General features: G+C 41.8%; 1 protein-coding gene across 1 annotated transcript in view; it reads right to left on the reverse strand.

The window, feature by feature from the left end:
* LOC134101183 (anthrax toxin receptor 1-like) overlaps positions 1 to 16,104 on the reverse strand; it is a 47,524-nt gene that overhangs the window by 26,592 nt on the left and 4,828 nt on the right. Inside the window, exons 2-11 of the mRNA XM_062554781.1 lie at positions 14,448 to 14,519; positions 9,786 to 9,857; positions 8,416 to 8,497; positions 8,088 to 8,121; positions 7,910 to 7,989; positions 6,647 to 6,715; positions 6,259 to 6,339; positions 5,811 to 5,871; positions 4,195 to 4,293; positions 636 to 705 (exon numbers count right to left, since the gene is read on the reverse strand). Of these exons, the coding sequence (XP_062410765.1) occupies positions 636 to 705; positions 4,195 to 4,293; positions 5,811 to 5,871; positions 6,259 to 6,339; positions 6,647 to 6,715; positions 7,910 to 7,989; positions 8,088 to 8,121; positions 8,416 to 8,497; positions 9,786 to 9,857; positions 14,448 to 14,519 (720 nt within the window). The remainder of the gene's footprint in view (positions 1 to 635; positions 706 to 4,194; positions 4,294 to 5,810; positions 5,872 to 6,258; positions 6,340 to 6,646; positions 6,716 to 7,909; positions 7,990 to 8,087; positions 8,122 to 8,415; positions 8,498 to 9,785; positions 9,858 to 14,447; positions 14,520 to 16,104) is intronic.

Here is a 16,104-nt window from a genome sequence, read left to right on the forward strand (position 1 = left end):
ATGAATTCATCTTGCTCTCAAAAGGAGAATGTGAAAGTGCAGAAACACCTCATCTTTGTCCCCTTTCACTGTGCTGTCGTCTGAAGATAAACAAAACGCCTGGCCTCGTTTAGGAGCTGGCAGGGGATAACGGGGGAGAGCGAGAGGAAAGAATGTGGCAACAGAGGGAGGGAGGAGGACTGATCCCGAGCCCATCTGGCCCAGAGTTGGAGTGGAGACGTAAACAGCACTCATGAGCACTTCAATAATAAACACTCAGATCACCTCAAGAGTACTTGGGGCCCTTCATCAACACTTGCATTATCTTATGACTTCATATCACTTCATAAAGAATTGCATTTATTCATAAACACTCTTGAGCACTAAATATAACTTCACAAAGATTTGCATTTATTCATAAACACTTATGAGCACTTCCACTCCTTCCTGAACACTTGGAGAATATTATTACATCCCTTCATGAACATGACCATGACACTTCTGTTGACATAAGGACCACTTTCCTCCATGTACTTTATAAATACTTGCATCTCTTCATTAATATGTATGTTTTATAGACATGTATGTCTCTTTATAAACACTTGTGCCTCTTCATAAACATGTATGAACGTACATGTCTCTTCATAAACACTTACGTTCCTTCCTCCTGCAGTACTGGAGCAGGGCAGAGAAGATAGGTGTCCTCAATCACCAAGGGCCTCTTCACTGAAATAGAGGAAGCAGGAAGGAGAGGAAAGGAAAGATGCAATGCAGTGAAGGGGCCAGAGGATGAAAAGGGGTGAGAGTAGATTGCAAGACAGAAGAGAAGGAAAGAGTAGATTACAAGAGAGAAGAGAAGGAGAGAGTAGATTACAAGACAGAAGAGAAGGAAAGAGTAGATAACAAGAGGGAAGAGAAGGAGAGAGTAGATAACAAGAGAGAAGAGAAGGAGAGAGCAGAATGTCAGAGAGGATGGAAGGAGAGAGAAGAGAGAATATTTTAACATTAATCAGCAACTATTTTGGCAAATCCTTAATTGGATTGTGTCCTTTTTAAAATGAAAGATAACCCTTCCAATTCTTTGACTGCAGCTTCTTCAACTGAAATATATTTAGCTTACCAACAAGCAAGGCATCTTGGACTTCAGAAACACTGACAGACATTTATTTCACAATTTTCTGGTAGTTTGTCAGTCAAACAACTAATCGATGAAAGGCTGCCTATAACAATATTGAACACTACAACCCTAATTAAATCCTCTGCTAAATGCAATAGCCTTTGTCTCTCATCATCAAACACATCTACTACCTTCTCTAATTCAATGCAACAGCACACTTCATGGCTCACTGAGCATTACTAAAATATGATTATTCACTTCTAGCACTTCATTTGGGGATTGTCCAGTTGATGGCTGTAATATGCTTGAGGAGGTTGTGTGAAGGAGAGAGGAAAGCCTCTTGTTGAGCGAGCCGAGTGTAGATTAATTGAAGGTTTAATCCCGCTGATTGAAATGGACTCTAAGTTGTGAGGGTTAAGTCCATCAGTAGGAGCTGTCTGGCCCGAGCTGGTGAAGTGGTGTGGCTGCTCTTCCCCTCTCGTGGGGGAAAAAGAACGACTGGATTTCTCTCAGAACATAATGGTCTATTTACTCTGGCTCGAATGAAGCACACACACACACACACACACACACACACACACACACACACACACAGACACACAGACTCGGCACATTCCATCTGATACTGTTTTAAGTGAAATAGCAGCCACAAGGCCAGGAGAGAGCAAGAAATGAGCACTGCAGCTACAGAGGGCAGGCCAATACCTCACGGTGTCTGTGCCAACACAAATCTACCAGTAACTCCCCTGTCTGTCTGAGAGAACGACAGCAAGAGAGAAACAGAGAGCAGCACAAACAAATCACTGCCACATTTAACAGTTTTACAGTTAAATCATTAGGAGCCATCTGTCTCCCCACGTTAAGGCCTCTGGCATTAGAGGGGGCTAAATGGCAGGCAAAGAAAGGAGCACAATCTGAAAGGTTTACTAGTTTTTGGCCTGTTACATATAAAAGTGCAGTTGACATTAAGGGCGTATTCACACAAGGAAGGTCCGTTAGTTCACATGCTTTGGTCCGGACCAAAATTGTTTTTTTTTTGTTTTTTTTTTAGTGCAGTTCGCTTTCACACTGTGATTAATTGCAACCGGACCAGAATTTATAAACAAAAATACGTGCTAAGGTCGCTCAACCATTGGCCGGTAAACGTGTAGGCGGGGTGAAGAATAGGAAAGCCAAAGTCAAAGTTGGCCCACGTAAATACTATAGAGACTTTGCGTACTGTACTCGTTATTATCCTAGCAATATAGTTTATACAGTTACAGCTTTGCAGAAGTGCTCGAGCGTCAAGACCGTTTGATGCAACATGAGTTTAATATCATGCTTGTAATTTTGCAACGACGAAGACGTGCAGCAAAACAGCTGAGAAGGAGAGCTCTCATGTGTGTCCAACATCCTACACTAACAGCAGGCCTACGGAAGACGGAACAGGTAGGAGATGCAAAATCATTGCCAAAAAAGCGTTACTACTGCTGCGTCCCAATATAGGGCGCTACTGCTGCATAGCCTACAGCTGTTGTGTGTCACTGAGCTATCCTACATTTCCCATAATGCGAGAAAACTAGGGGAGCTCGTCAAATCCAAAAAAGGTAGATTTCTGCAACTGGGTCGGATCGAGGTCGGGCTGCTTTCACACCATAAATTAACCGCACCAGGGTTCGATATGAACCACTCCGAGACCACCTCCTCAGCTGGGTCTCGGTCCGCTTGTTTGGTCCGCACCAGAGTTCGAGTGATTGTATTCACACCAGTCAAAAAGGTCCGAACCAAGCAAGAAATGAACTTGAGTTTGTTTTAAAGAGACCCTATGCAACTTTCTGCAGGAGACGATCGCTCATTGTTTACATCTGGAAGTCTGAGACGAAGAACCACGCTTGCAATTTATATATTTAAATATAGCCTATACATGTATAAATATACACGCTAAAGCTGTCGGGGAAGCTCTGCAGAGAAAATGCAAGCATAAAACGAGCAAAAACGACAAACGAAACCGAAACCAGAGATGAAATCGCCAAATTTTAAGCCCGAGGACCGAGCTGAGTCATCTGCTTATATTTTCGGCCCGAACACTGTCTTTCTGTGAGGTGGACTGTGAAGGGGTCTGTACTCAAAGCAGCAGTGTTAAAGCTGCTCTCTCTTCTCAAAGCAGCAGTGTTAAAGCTGCTCTCTCTAATTAAAGCAGCAGTGTTAGACAGCTCTCTCTACTTAAAGCGGCAGTGTTAAAGCTGCTCTCTCTACTTAAAGCAGCAGTGTGAAAGCTGCTCTCTCTAATTAAAGCAGCTGAGTTAAAGCTGCTCTCTCTAATTAAAGCAGCAGTGTTAGACAGCTCTCTCTACTTAAAGCGGCAGTCTTAGACAGCTCTCTCTACTTAAAGCGGCAGTGTTAAAGCTGCTCTCTCTAATTAAAGCGGCAGTGTTAAAGCTGCTCTCTCTTCTCAAAGCGGCAGTGTTAAAGCTGCTCTCTCTTCTCAAGGCAGCTGAGTTAAAGCTGCTCTCTCTAATTAAAGCGGCAGTGTTAAAGCTGCTCTCTCTTCTCAAGGCAGCTGAGTTAAAAGTGGCCTCTGAGTCAGTTCCCTTAGGTGGTGCTGATAATCATGCTCTCTCTCTTGTTCAAACTGACTGTGTTACTAATAACAAGAATCTCTCTTACTCAAAGTGACTGTAATATGTAAAGTTGTTCTTTCTTACTGAGTTACATGTAAAGTGCATCTTTTGTACATAGTGACTGTCCTGTGTGAAGGTGCTGTTCTCTGTGCTGTGTGAAGGTGCGGTTCTGTGCTGTTCTCTGTCCTGTCCTGTGTGAAGGTGCGGTTCTCTGTGCTGTGTGAAGGTGCTGTTCTCTGTGCTGTGTGAATGTGCTGTTCTCTGTGCTGTTCCCTGTGCTGTGTGAAGGTGCGGTTCTCTGTCCTGTGTGAAGGTGCTGTTCTCTGTGCTGTTCTCTGTGCTGTTCTCTGTGCTGTGTGAAGGTGCTGTTCTCTGTGCTGTTCTCTGTGCTGTTCTCTGTGCTGTGTGAAGGTGCTGTTCCCTGTGCTGTTCTCCGTCCTGTCCTGTGTGAAGGTGCGGTTCTGTGCTGTGTGAAGGTGCGGTTCTCGGTTCTCTTACTCATAGTGACGGTGTCGTTGATGCGGAAGCTGCACAGGATCTGCTCCACGTTCCGTGCGTGCAGGAACCCGTTGCCGCTCACCACCACTTGGAACACCTCTGCAGAACCGAGACGAGCAGGTGAGCACGGAACACCAGGCGGAACAATCATAGTGCCTGCAGAACCTATCGCTCCTTCCAATCAATCCACCCCCCACCCCTGAGTGACTCCACTGATTAATCATCAACTGAGAATTCACAACATCCATGAGCACTTTTGAATAAATGGGACAAAGCAGATATCCAGAATCAGAACCATTTAATTTGATTTGGTTTTATAACATTTTATTTCATATTATTAAACAATTCAACAACAGAATATTATTATTTAGCTCCAAATCATATGATTTAGTATTAATCTATTATATTAAAGAACTCTGGGCCAGATGTAATGACGTTTTTGCGCCTGATTTTGCGTAACGTGCACGTAAAAACATGGGGAGGTATGTAAAATAGGCCGGACTGAGGGAAAAGCGCAGACTGCCTGTCTTGGGAGCTGAGAATGGCTATTTGCACTTTTCCGTGTCATGCATATTAATTCCTGGGAGGATCAGCTGAAAGTGGGTGTATTACAGCACAGAAGAAAGATTAAGTATTCCACCATATGTATGAAAACAGTGCATGTCTATTTTGCATTGAAAAACTTGCGCCTGCTAAAAGCAGATGCAATCCAAATTGTGGTTAAATGCGTCTATTAGAGAAACTTTTAGAGACACCTGAATCAGTATGCAGAGCAGCAGTTCTCTTCATTGTACTATGTCAAAAGCAACCTTAACTTGTGTTAAAAATATTGTATTTTCTCTTTCACAACATAGCCTACGCTTCCAAATATGTTACACTAGGTTTTAAGGGATGTGAATGGGAAACAGTGTTGGGGAGTAACACATTACATGTAATTGCGTTATGTAATTTAATTACAAAATACTTTTGACATTTTTTAAAATTACAATTTGAATTACATCTCAATATTGTCAGCAAAATCTTGCAAAGAATATTGTGTGTAAAAAGTACTGTTTCCCTCCACAGCCATAGTTTGATACGGAACCTTCTGATAGGCTCTATCACTTCTACAGCGCCATCAGCGTAGGCCTACATGCCTGCCTGTAAACGTGTTATGATAAAGGGGAAAAAAGGCTGTGACCTATCTGTATGTCAACTCAGATTGATTTTACAGTAACATTTGGCTTGAGGTCTGACCTTGTGGTGATTATCATTATATTATAATCATAAAAAATGTGATGCTAATTCATGTATTAAAAGGGGCTCAATATAGCCTGGGAATGCCCATGCTGCCTTGTGCACTTGTACAGAACTGCTCAGCAGCCTGAAGACCAAGGCCGAAATCTTCGCATGGATTTGGGGACTATATATCATTAAAAAAAAATCAGAAAAGTATCAAAAAGTAATCATAAAGTAATCAAAAAGTAATTAGTTACGTTACTCAGATAAAGTAATTAAACTAGTTACTCTACTGTTGCATTTTAAACAGGGTAACTTGAAACTGTAACACATTACATTTGTAAAGTAACCTTCCCAACACTGATGGGAAAGGATGTGATTTGATGGGAGTGGCCTACCTCCAGCACAAATATTCGATGGTTCAACAGCCAGGATCTCAATGCATGATCTCTTCAGGATCTGTGTGGACATTTCACATGAAACAAAATCACTAACAATTTCTACTCTATTCCTGTATATTCTAGTCTACTGGTTCTATTCTGTTATTCTATTATTGTCTCCATAGCTCTGTTGTAGAGTGACATGTTTGTATTTTATAAATTAGCACCACCCTTCATGGTGAAAGATCACAACAGTGTGACTGATTTAAAGACCTTCACAGCCATTTGGCTGAACCTTACGATTTAACCCTTTCATGCGCAACGTCCACATGCGTGAACAGTAACTTTAACTCTGTTTTCTATTTATTTACGATTTAATGTCAGGCTAGCACCATTAGTTGTTGGTGTGACAAGGCAGGGAGCCATGAATCCTAGAAATTTTTTGCTATTTGGCAGTTTGTCATACCGAATCGATGACACCTTGCAGTGCCTGAAAGCCATCATTCACTGGGAACACGTGGTCTTTGCTGTCTGCTATTGTTGCCAACTGCATAACAAAAAGATCACAAACACCATTGTTACTGCATGCGTGTGTGTGTATTCAGTGTACAGTCTACCAAAATATTCTTTATGTTTTTCTTTTTTTTTTATAAAAGTGAACATTTTACTACCCTGCTTCCATTCAATATTATAAACAATATCCCTTGATCTCCTAAAAAGTCAAAAACATCTTCATACATGAAAAGATCTTGGAATGCGTAAATTAATCCATGTGAGTAACAGGTGACCTTGTAGCTGTGAGGGCATGTGTTCCTCAGTTGTGAACATGTTGTGATGAATCAGTGCAACCTAACCTGGGTTTCATTGAAATCCTTCACACCTACGCAGTACACAGTAGCACCCAGCTGGCGGGATCGACTGGCCTGCCGTCGGGAGGTGGAGTATCCGAGAGGGGAGAAAAAAGGGACAGTTAAGATAGAGTGGAGGCCAAGAGGGTATGAAGGGGGTGCGGAAACACTGCAGGGCAACCAGAGAGAAATATGCTGGAGATTTAGGGATGATCTGCTGTAGAGATGATCTACTGTAGAGATGATAGAGATGATCTACTGTAGAGATGATCTGATCTAATGTAGAGATGATCTACTGTAGATCTACTGTAGGGATGTTCTACTGTAGTGACCATCTGATCTACTGTACGGATATTCTACTGTAGGGACGATCAGATCTACTGTAGGGATGATCTACTGTAGAGATGATCTGATCTAATGTAGAGATGATCTACTGTAGAGACAATCTACTGTAGAGATGATCTACTGTAGGGATGTTCTACTGTAGTGACGATCTGATCTACTGTAGGGATGTTATACTGTAGGGATGATCAGATCTACTGTAGGGATGTTATACTGTAGAGATGATCTGATCTACTGTAGGGACGATCTAGCAAACCATAGCAAATCTGGAAATTTTAAATCTTGCGAGCTATTTTCATGCACCTGCAGCTTTGGGCGAGATTGCACTTATCGGCTCATCAACGGCAGTGAAGGGATCGGAGATTTTCAAGTCTTGATTACCTTAAATTTCCTAACATTATATCCCATTGTGTTCAATACAACCCCACACACTGTTTGTCAGTTAGAATGTTGGTGCTGGTGTGTGAGGTCAATTTGCAGTGCACTCATGTCAGTGCTTATAAGCAGAGCACTTAGAGGCGGTGGAAGCTAAACCCAAAACATTTCCAGTCAGCTGAATGCTAGTCCAGCTCTGTAGCCACTGTGTTAGCACTGACCCGCCCAGCTCTGTAATGGATCAGTGCCCACAAGATAGAGAATGGTATTAATGGAATTACCGTCCAGTTAATATCCAAACTGTTCAGTAGCCTAACCAGTTATGTAGCCTATCTGTATTTCAAGTATAACAGACAACTATACTGTAGCATTGAACAAAATATTAGTCAGTCAGTTGTAGACTGTAGACAAAATCCTTTTGGACAAATGACTATCATTGAGGATCACTGCTAAAAAAAAACTACCCTGTGGGGATGTAGTATGGCAACCATAAGCACGGTAATACAAATGAATTGACCCTTGACCCCAATTGTAGGTAGGAGCTGAGCTCACCTCTCGTGACGCCAGGTCAAACTGAGTTTCCCGGAGCTCCCCGTCTGTCAGGGCGATGATGACACTTGCTGTGCGGTACCCTGGGTAGTGGGGTTACAGTCACAGAAGAGCTTTAGCAAAGATCGTATAGCTCATTTTGCACAGTATAAGTCTAGGTACCAATGCTGAGAGCACTTACCATCTCCAGTAGCATAGTAGATCTGCTCGCTGGCCTGAGAATTATGAACATCATTTCAATCACATATACCAATTCAGTCAAAAAGATTTCTCAGAAAATATCACTAGTTTGGTAAATAAATATCAGCCACATACACACACACACACACACACACACACACACACACACAGTATTGTCTATCCAGTATTGTCACTGTGGATTTTTAGAATTATTATTGATACCATATTTGGTAAACAGATTGTTTATGTATACCATATTTGGAAAACAGATTGTTTATGGATGCCATATTTGGTACACAGATTGTTTGTGGACGCCATATTTGTCCTACCAGAGTTAAGCCTTTGTGCATAAAAGTGTCTCCACCAGGCTGCACTCGTGCTAGCTCCTCCAGCCCCGCCCGAATCTTGTCCCTGGAACACACACACACACACACACACACACACACACACACACACACACACACACACACAGATACACACACACACACACACACAGATACACACACACACACACTGTTTACCAGATATTCACATACACAGCCTGCTTTGATAGATATGGAATAAGCCTCGACTAAAAGCATAGATAGTATTTATATGCTAGTCATTAACATTCATTTGAAAACATTTATCTTGTGTCTAAAGACCGTTCTGTTTGTCCATTAAGCTCCTTCTAAGACTATGTGTGTGTGTGTGTGTGTGTGAGAGAGAGAGTGTGTGTCAGTGTGTGTGTGTGTGTGTGTCACTGTGACTCAAATCGCATACTACTGCACTTACAATACTTAATTTGAGTGTGTGAGGGCGTTCACACTGAAACTTCGAACGACACGAAGGGCACTGCAAGGCCCCGGATGGTGCACTCATAACGGTCAAAAAGCTGAGTGTGGAACGATGGGCACGTTTCGCCCTCAACGGACAGCATCTGGGCTATATATCGTAGAGCTGAAGATTTTTGCCCGAACCCGACGGGACAACTTCTGTCACTTGGCATGGGCCGGACTCGGGCTTCTGCTCCGGCTTGTGCGGTAAATCAGTGGCCAGGTGATGCATGCGTTTCCAGTGCGAGAAATGGATTTTCCTCCATAAAAACATGTAGCCTAATCAAGTGAGTAAAGGTTTTCAAATCATGACTAAATATGAATTGAGTCTTAGATGCATAAGGTAGACAGAGTATAGCCTAATCAAGTGAGTAAAGCTTTTCAAATCATGACTAAATATTAATTGAGTCTTAGATGCATAAGGTAGAGTATAGCCTAATCAAGTGAGTAAAGGTTTTCAAATCATGACTAAATATGAATTGAGTCTTAGATGCATAAGGTAGAGTATAGCCTAACGTTGGCATTATTAGGCTATTTGATTAGTTCAGCTGCTGCTCACCGTCGTTGGCTGGATTGTGGAGAGAAGTGGCGAATCAAATTGTGGGGAGCCTTTATCTTAATATTAGCCTGGTCATATCTGAGTATTGTTACTGCCAAATAACATCTTAATATTAGCCTGGTCATATCTTAATATTGTTATTGCCAAATAACATCTTAATTTAGAATTTATCTTAAAATTTGATTTGTTAACAAAGACTCGTTTTTATTGGCGCGTTGGCCCATTTGTTTGGCTGGATGAACGGGAACAAGGTAAATATTGATTGTTTTGCTCGAGTGTGTGTGTGTACGTGTGTGTGTGTGAGTGTGTGTGTGTGTGGTCTTGCCTGTCTGCTGTTAGTCTCATCAGAATTCGCCCTTCTGTGGAAAACACTATAAAGGACATCCTCAGCTGAGGACTAAAAACACACACACACACACACACACACACACACACACACACACACACACACACACACACACACACACACACACACACAGAGAGAGACAGACACAGAGAGACAGAGAGGGAGGAGGATTCTGGGTCAAATCAGGGTCTTCAGGGTCCACACGTTCAAAGTATTCCTATACAAAAGTGCCACTCTAGAAGACCTCAACAATAGTCATATGAGAGTAAAGTGAATATAATGAAATTACTGTTTAAAATTATAATTCAGTGTAAACGCAACGGTTTTAAAAAAACATTTTCAAAGGTCAAAGATCAAAGGTTAAAAACACTCTAGAAATCAGATGCAAAAGCCTCTAAATCCGTCTGACCACTTTTCTTTTAAATGAGCATTTTGTATCAGGCTCCTATAGGGTTTCACCTACAAATCAATATTTCAGACCAGGAAGAGAATGGTATTTAGTGAGTTTTGAAGCTAAATTATTGAAGTAACTTACACTATACGTGAAGAGCATTCACTCACCATCATTTTCTAATTTTTGACAAAAGTGGATTTAGAGGCTTTTGCATCTGAACTTTTCATATCTACACAAGACTTTTGAAGTTTGAACCTTGAACACAAAGGTGTTGCCCACATACACATAAGAAGAACATAAAAAAATGTATGCAGTTTTACTACACATTGGAAAAAAGTCAGACTAAATGAAGTGGCTCTTTTCAATGCTAATGAAGTTGAATGGGCTTCATGAATGGGCTGCTTCAGGTGTGAAGTGTGGAAATCCTAAATCCTAAAGGTTTTTCCTTCATTGTTTTACAAAAAGCCATCAGTACATCTATTTTAAAGGGATATTCCGCCATTTTTGGAAATACGCTCATTTTCCACCTCCCCTCGAGCAAAACAATCGATATTTACCTTGTTCCCGTTCATCCAGCCATTCTGTGAGTCTGGCAATACAACTTTTAGCTTCAGCCTAGCATAGATCATTGAATCGGATTAGACCATTAGCTTCTCGCCTGCTAGCTTCATGCTTAAAAGTGACTAAGATTTCTGGTAATTTTCCCATTTAAAACGTGTCTCCTGTCAAGTTAGAAAGTGCAATAAGACCAACTGAAAATGAAACCTGGCGTTTTTCTAGGCTGATTTGACATGGAACTACACTCTCATCTGGCGTAAGAATCAAGGCAACTTGCAACCTACTGGCACTACTACTGCTTGTTGTCTATGGGGACTATTTTCAGATGCTGCGTACGATATCACTGCGCCTATGGTACGTTTGCAAGTTGCCTTGATTATTACGCCAGATGAGAGTGTAGTTCCATGTCAAATCAGCCTAGAAAAACTCCAGGTTTCATTTTCAGTTGGTCTTATTGCACTTTTTAACTTGAGAGGAGACACGTTTTAAATGGGAAAATAACCAGAAATCTTAGTCACTTTTAAACATGAAGCTAGCAGGCGAGAAGCTAATGGTCTAATCCGATTCAATGATCTATGCTAGGCTGAAGCTAAAAGTTGTATCGCCAGACTCACAGAATGGCTGGATGAACGGGAACAAGGTAAATATCGATTGTTTTGCTCGAGGGGAGGTGGAAAATGAGCGTATTTCCAAAAATGGCGGAATATCCCTTTAACACATACTGTAACAACACATTTTAAACATATATATTTGGAAACTATAACATTCAAAGTTTCTAATGGTGTCACTTGTTTCTAGTACAAAAACTCACAGAAATTCATATGTGCCCTGCTGAAAAAACCAGCAAGAAACCAGCTTATGCTGGTAGCTGGGTTTAGCTGGTTTTAGCTGGTCTTTGCTGGTTTTCTTCCAGCTTTTGCTGGCCTTTGCTGGTGTAGCTGGTTAGGCCACCAGCTAGACATGCTGGCGTGACCATCTGAGGAAGCTGGTTGTGCTGGTGTGACCAGCCTGTCGTGTGGGATACAGCTGGTTTAAGATGGTCATGCTGGTGACCAGCCTGTCAAGCTTGACAAAGATGGTCAAGCTGGTTTTGGCGTGGCCAGTAAAAAACAGCAATGTAGACCAGCAACACCAACTAAAATGACCAGCTTGAGGTGGTACGACAATCAAAACCAGCTGAATTACCATCGTAAGCTGGGTAAACCAGCTGAAGGTATTTTTACACGAGTTTTGCTGGTCTTGCTGGTTAACCATCATAGGGTGGTCAAATAAGCCGGTTAACAAGCTGGTCAACCAGCAAACCACCTTTAGCTGGTCAGGCTGTTTTTTTCAGCAGGGTGTGTTTGGAACAGTTTTTCAAATATCCAGTGGGGGATTTAGACTCCAGGCCCTGTAACTCAAAGCAAACTTTGTCTACTGCTCGTACCTTACACATATCGTAAGCCTATCATAAAAAGATACGCTTGTAACTCAAACGATTCGGAAGTCTATGTGTAGCGTAACTTAAAGGTTGGGTCTGGAATTCGCAAAACGGCCAGCAGATTTTGAAAATACACGACTCAAGTCCCTCCCTCCATGGACGCGCATTCATGCACGAGCGAGAATTCAGATGCACGAGAGCGAGCCAGGCTAGGCACTCTTGAGCTGTATAATGAAATGGCGTCTGCACAGCACTTATGAGTTCTAGTCTCCATATGCCAGCCTGGCGTCTGCACAGCACTATAGCTCTAGTCTCCATATAATCACTCACATCAACTTCCCCAAGCAGGTTACTTAGCTAACTAGTTTTACATTCTTTATTCACCTCCAAAGGGCTGTAGGAAATAGTTCCACAAATCCCCGAAGGCAGATGATTTTATACATTATCGTCAAAGCACCAATTAGGCTACCACCCCTTTCGTCAGGAAATTCTAAAACAACGATGCTTTTTAATACACCAAAATAACATTTGATAAGGCGAGGGGGAGGAGAGAGTGGAAGAGGAGGATGACCGTTAGATTGACGAATGAGCTGTGAAATGATGGTAGCGGGTTAAGAATGTAATTGGCTGGAGTTTTTCCAGCCCTGCCCATTCCACAGATGATTGACGTGTTTAATTCCCATTTCAGTGCTTCCAACTCAGTGGCTGTAAGTGGGTTAGGAATAGGATTTCAAGTGATTTTGCAAAAATGGCCAAAAAAGCGAATTCCATACCCTACCTTTAAGAAAAAAGTTATGACTGCTTCAGACCACACGTAGCGCTATCGTGTCTGAACAACCTATAATAACCTACCTATGTTATGATATTTATGATTGAAAGCAACACTAAAGCACTTTTCCTCTGTCGCACACACACTATTTGTTTATCCAGTAAATAACAGAAGGTAGAATATGTTGCATGATTTTATGAAAGTATGATGTATTGCGACATCGAAGCAAGTCAAATTTGTAGTTTCTGATGTCTCATTTCATCAAACTACAGATACACTACCCCACCTCGTAAAGTTACATAGTGCGGTTATAGCCAATAGAGGGCCGTGAAAGTAAAAGCAGAAGTGCTGTTCACCCTGTTACGAGTTCATGAACCGCTGAAATGATTTTGGAAACATTATTTTAAGGTACGAAAAACTCTTTAGTCTTGCTTTAAGAGTTCGTAAGCCATGCGTATCATAAATTTACGTTTCATTTTTGAGTTACAGGACCCAGAGTGTTAAAGTCCCCCCAACAAACACACATACACACACACACACGCACACAGACACATGCACAGACACATGCACACACACATACACACACACACAAACACAAACACACACACATGCACAGACACACACACAGACGCACAAACACGCACACACATGCACTCAAACACACACCCACACACACACACATATGCACACACTCACACACGCACACCCCTGCACTCAAACACACGCACACACACACACATGCACACACACACACACACGCACGCACACGCACACACACGCACACACAGGCACACACACACTAAGGCTGCGTTCAGAATGCCAGCCAAAATCCGATTTTTAGCCCGTTCAGATTTGAATCAGATGTCATTTTTAAGTCTGAACAGTGACAGGTCACATGAAATCCGATTTTTGCTAAATGTATCCAAACCACATCCAGGAAGTGGTTTCATATCGCATTCATATCGGATATGGACAGATGCGTCTCAGTCTGAACAGCTCCCAACATTCGGATTTGACTGTCCGTGACGTGACTTTACGTGCTTTGCACGCGTGACCGCCCACCTATTTTGAGTTGTGGAGCAACGTTATTGCTATGTGTTTTGACCATGTTATATTAAACGTGACTTAACAATACTCAATGCTAAATTGAGCATTATACAGTCTCTGCTCTGTTTGGAAGTTGCAAGAATCCACGTTGTTCTATTAAATGGCGTTAAATAATTAAATAGCCTTCCAACAGTTTGAAGCGAAGCTTGCCACCGATTAGTTTGGTTTCTGTCGCGCAAATGCGCACACGCATGCATGCATTCAATCCAATTCAAATCAGATTTGAATCAGAATCGTCTGCAATCTGAATGCAGCCATAGCCTACCTGATGAACACGCACGCACGCACGCACCCACACAGACACACAGACACACAGACAGACAGACAGACAGACACACACACACACACACACACACACAGACACACACACACACACACACACACACACACTACCTGATGAACTTGTGTGCCAGATGGTCAACAAAGTAGTAGATCTCATTCCAGTGGTGCTGTACACTTCCAGACCTGAGGAAGAGAAGAAGAGGTGGCTTTAGCAGCAAGTGCTGGGGTGTGTGTGTGTGTGTGTGTGTGTGTGTGTGTGTGTGTGTGTGTGTGTGTGTGTGTGTGTGTGTAGGAGGTGGCTTTAGCAGCAAGTGGTGGTGTGTGTGTGTGTGTGTGTGTAGGAGGTGGCTTTAGCAGCAAGTGCTGGGGTGTGTGTGCGTGTGTGTGTGTGTGTGTGTGTGTGTGTGTGTGTGTGTGTCCAATCCAATCCAATACACTTTATTTATATAGCACAATTTAAAGTAACACAAGGTTTTCAAAGTGCTGTACACCACAAAAATGAGGACAACAGTAGGATAAAAGAGATAAAACTAATTCTAAAAAGTAAAATATATCAAATAAAAAAGAAGTAGGATAAAAAAAGAGTAGGATAAAAGTAATCAATTAGCATAAAGTAATAAAAGAAAAGAAAATAAGATAAAACAACAAAACAAATAAGATAAAAAATAAGTAAAATCAAATCAGAATAAATAAATAAATAAAATAAGTGCACTGCCCATAACACATTTACCTCACATCAACCATGCTACCTGGTATCAAAAGCCAGTGAAAAAAGCAGAGATTTAAAATGAGACAGTGAAGGGGCTTGGCTGATGTAGAGTGGCAATACATTCCACAGTTTTGGGGCTGCAACAGCAAAAGCTCGCTCTCCTCTGGATTTTAGCCTTGTTCTAGGCACTGTCAGGAGCAGCTGGTCAGCTGACCTGAGAGAACGGCTGGGAATGTAGGGGTGTAGCAGCTCGGCAGTGATGGGCAGCTACTATAACCACATTTTTCAGTAGCTTGACGGTAACGACGCTATTTACAAAACCAAGTAACTTTTCTGTAGCTAAGCTATTTCATTGATCAAGTAGCGCAGTAGCGTCCTCTCAAGCTATTTTCTCCTGGACATTTCTGATGTTCATACATAACAGCGTCTCCTTCAGCCATCAACACCACAAATTAGGAAGACAGCCAGAATGTTTGTGTCCACGACAACACGTTGGGTACAAGCGCATGCGGTAGGGTTGCCACACGTTTTCCTGGGATTGTTCTCTTTTTTAAGTGTCCTGTTTTTTTGTTGCAAAAGCACTTCTATCTTTTTTACGTAGGCCTATTATCTGATGTTCACTTCTAATACAATCTACGTTCTGCTCATGCAATCCTAGGCTACTATTTTTCCTTACAGTATCTGGATCCAGCTGCGCGTATTTGATTGGTTAATGCAGCCATGCAAAACGAAAGTTTACCTTAACCATCACGACCGGCCATGTATGAATTGTAATGATATGCGACCGACTATTATCATGTAGGCCTACACTATTCTCTTCCTTGAAAATACATTTATTTTATTTACAATTTCAAAAGGCATTCTTGCATAACTAGAGCTAAAATGTGCTCTGATTTGCATCTGTTTTTTGTGTATTGGGCTAATTGTTCAATAAATCAATCTAAACATATAGCCCTTATCTGACTGAAAGTTGTGTTGATCACTAAAATTGCGTCGACTTGCAGTTTTAATTGAAAGTAGCTGCTGTGTATCAAGCTACTTTTGACAAGATTTTGTAAC

Source organism: Sardina pilchardus, chromosome 14 (genome assembly GCF_963854185.1).
Source record: "Sardina pilchardus chromosome 14, fSarPil1.1, whole genome shotgun sequence".
NCBI lineage: Eukaryota > Metazoa > Chordata > Actinopteri > Clupeiformes > Clupeidae > Sardina > Sardina pilchardus.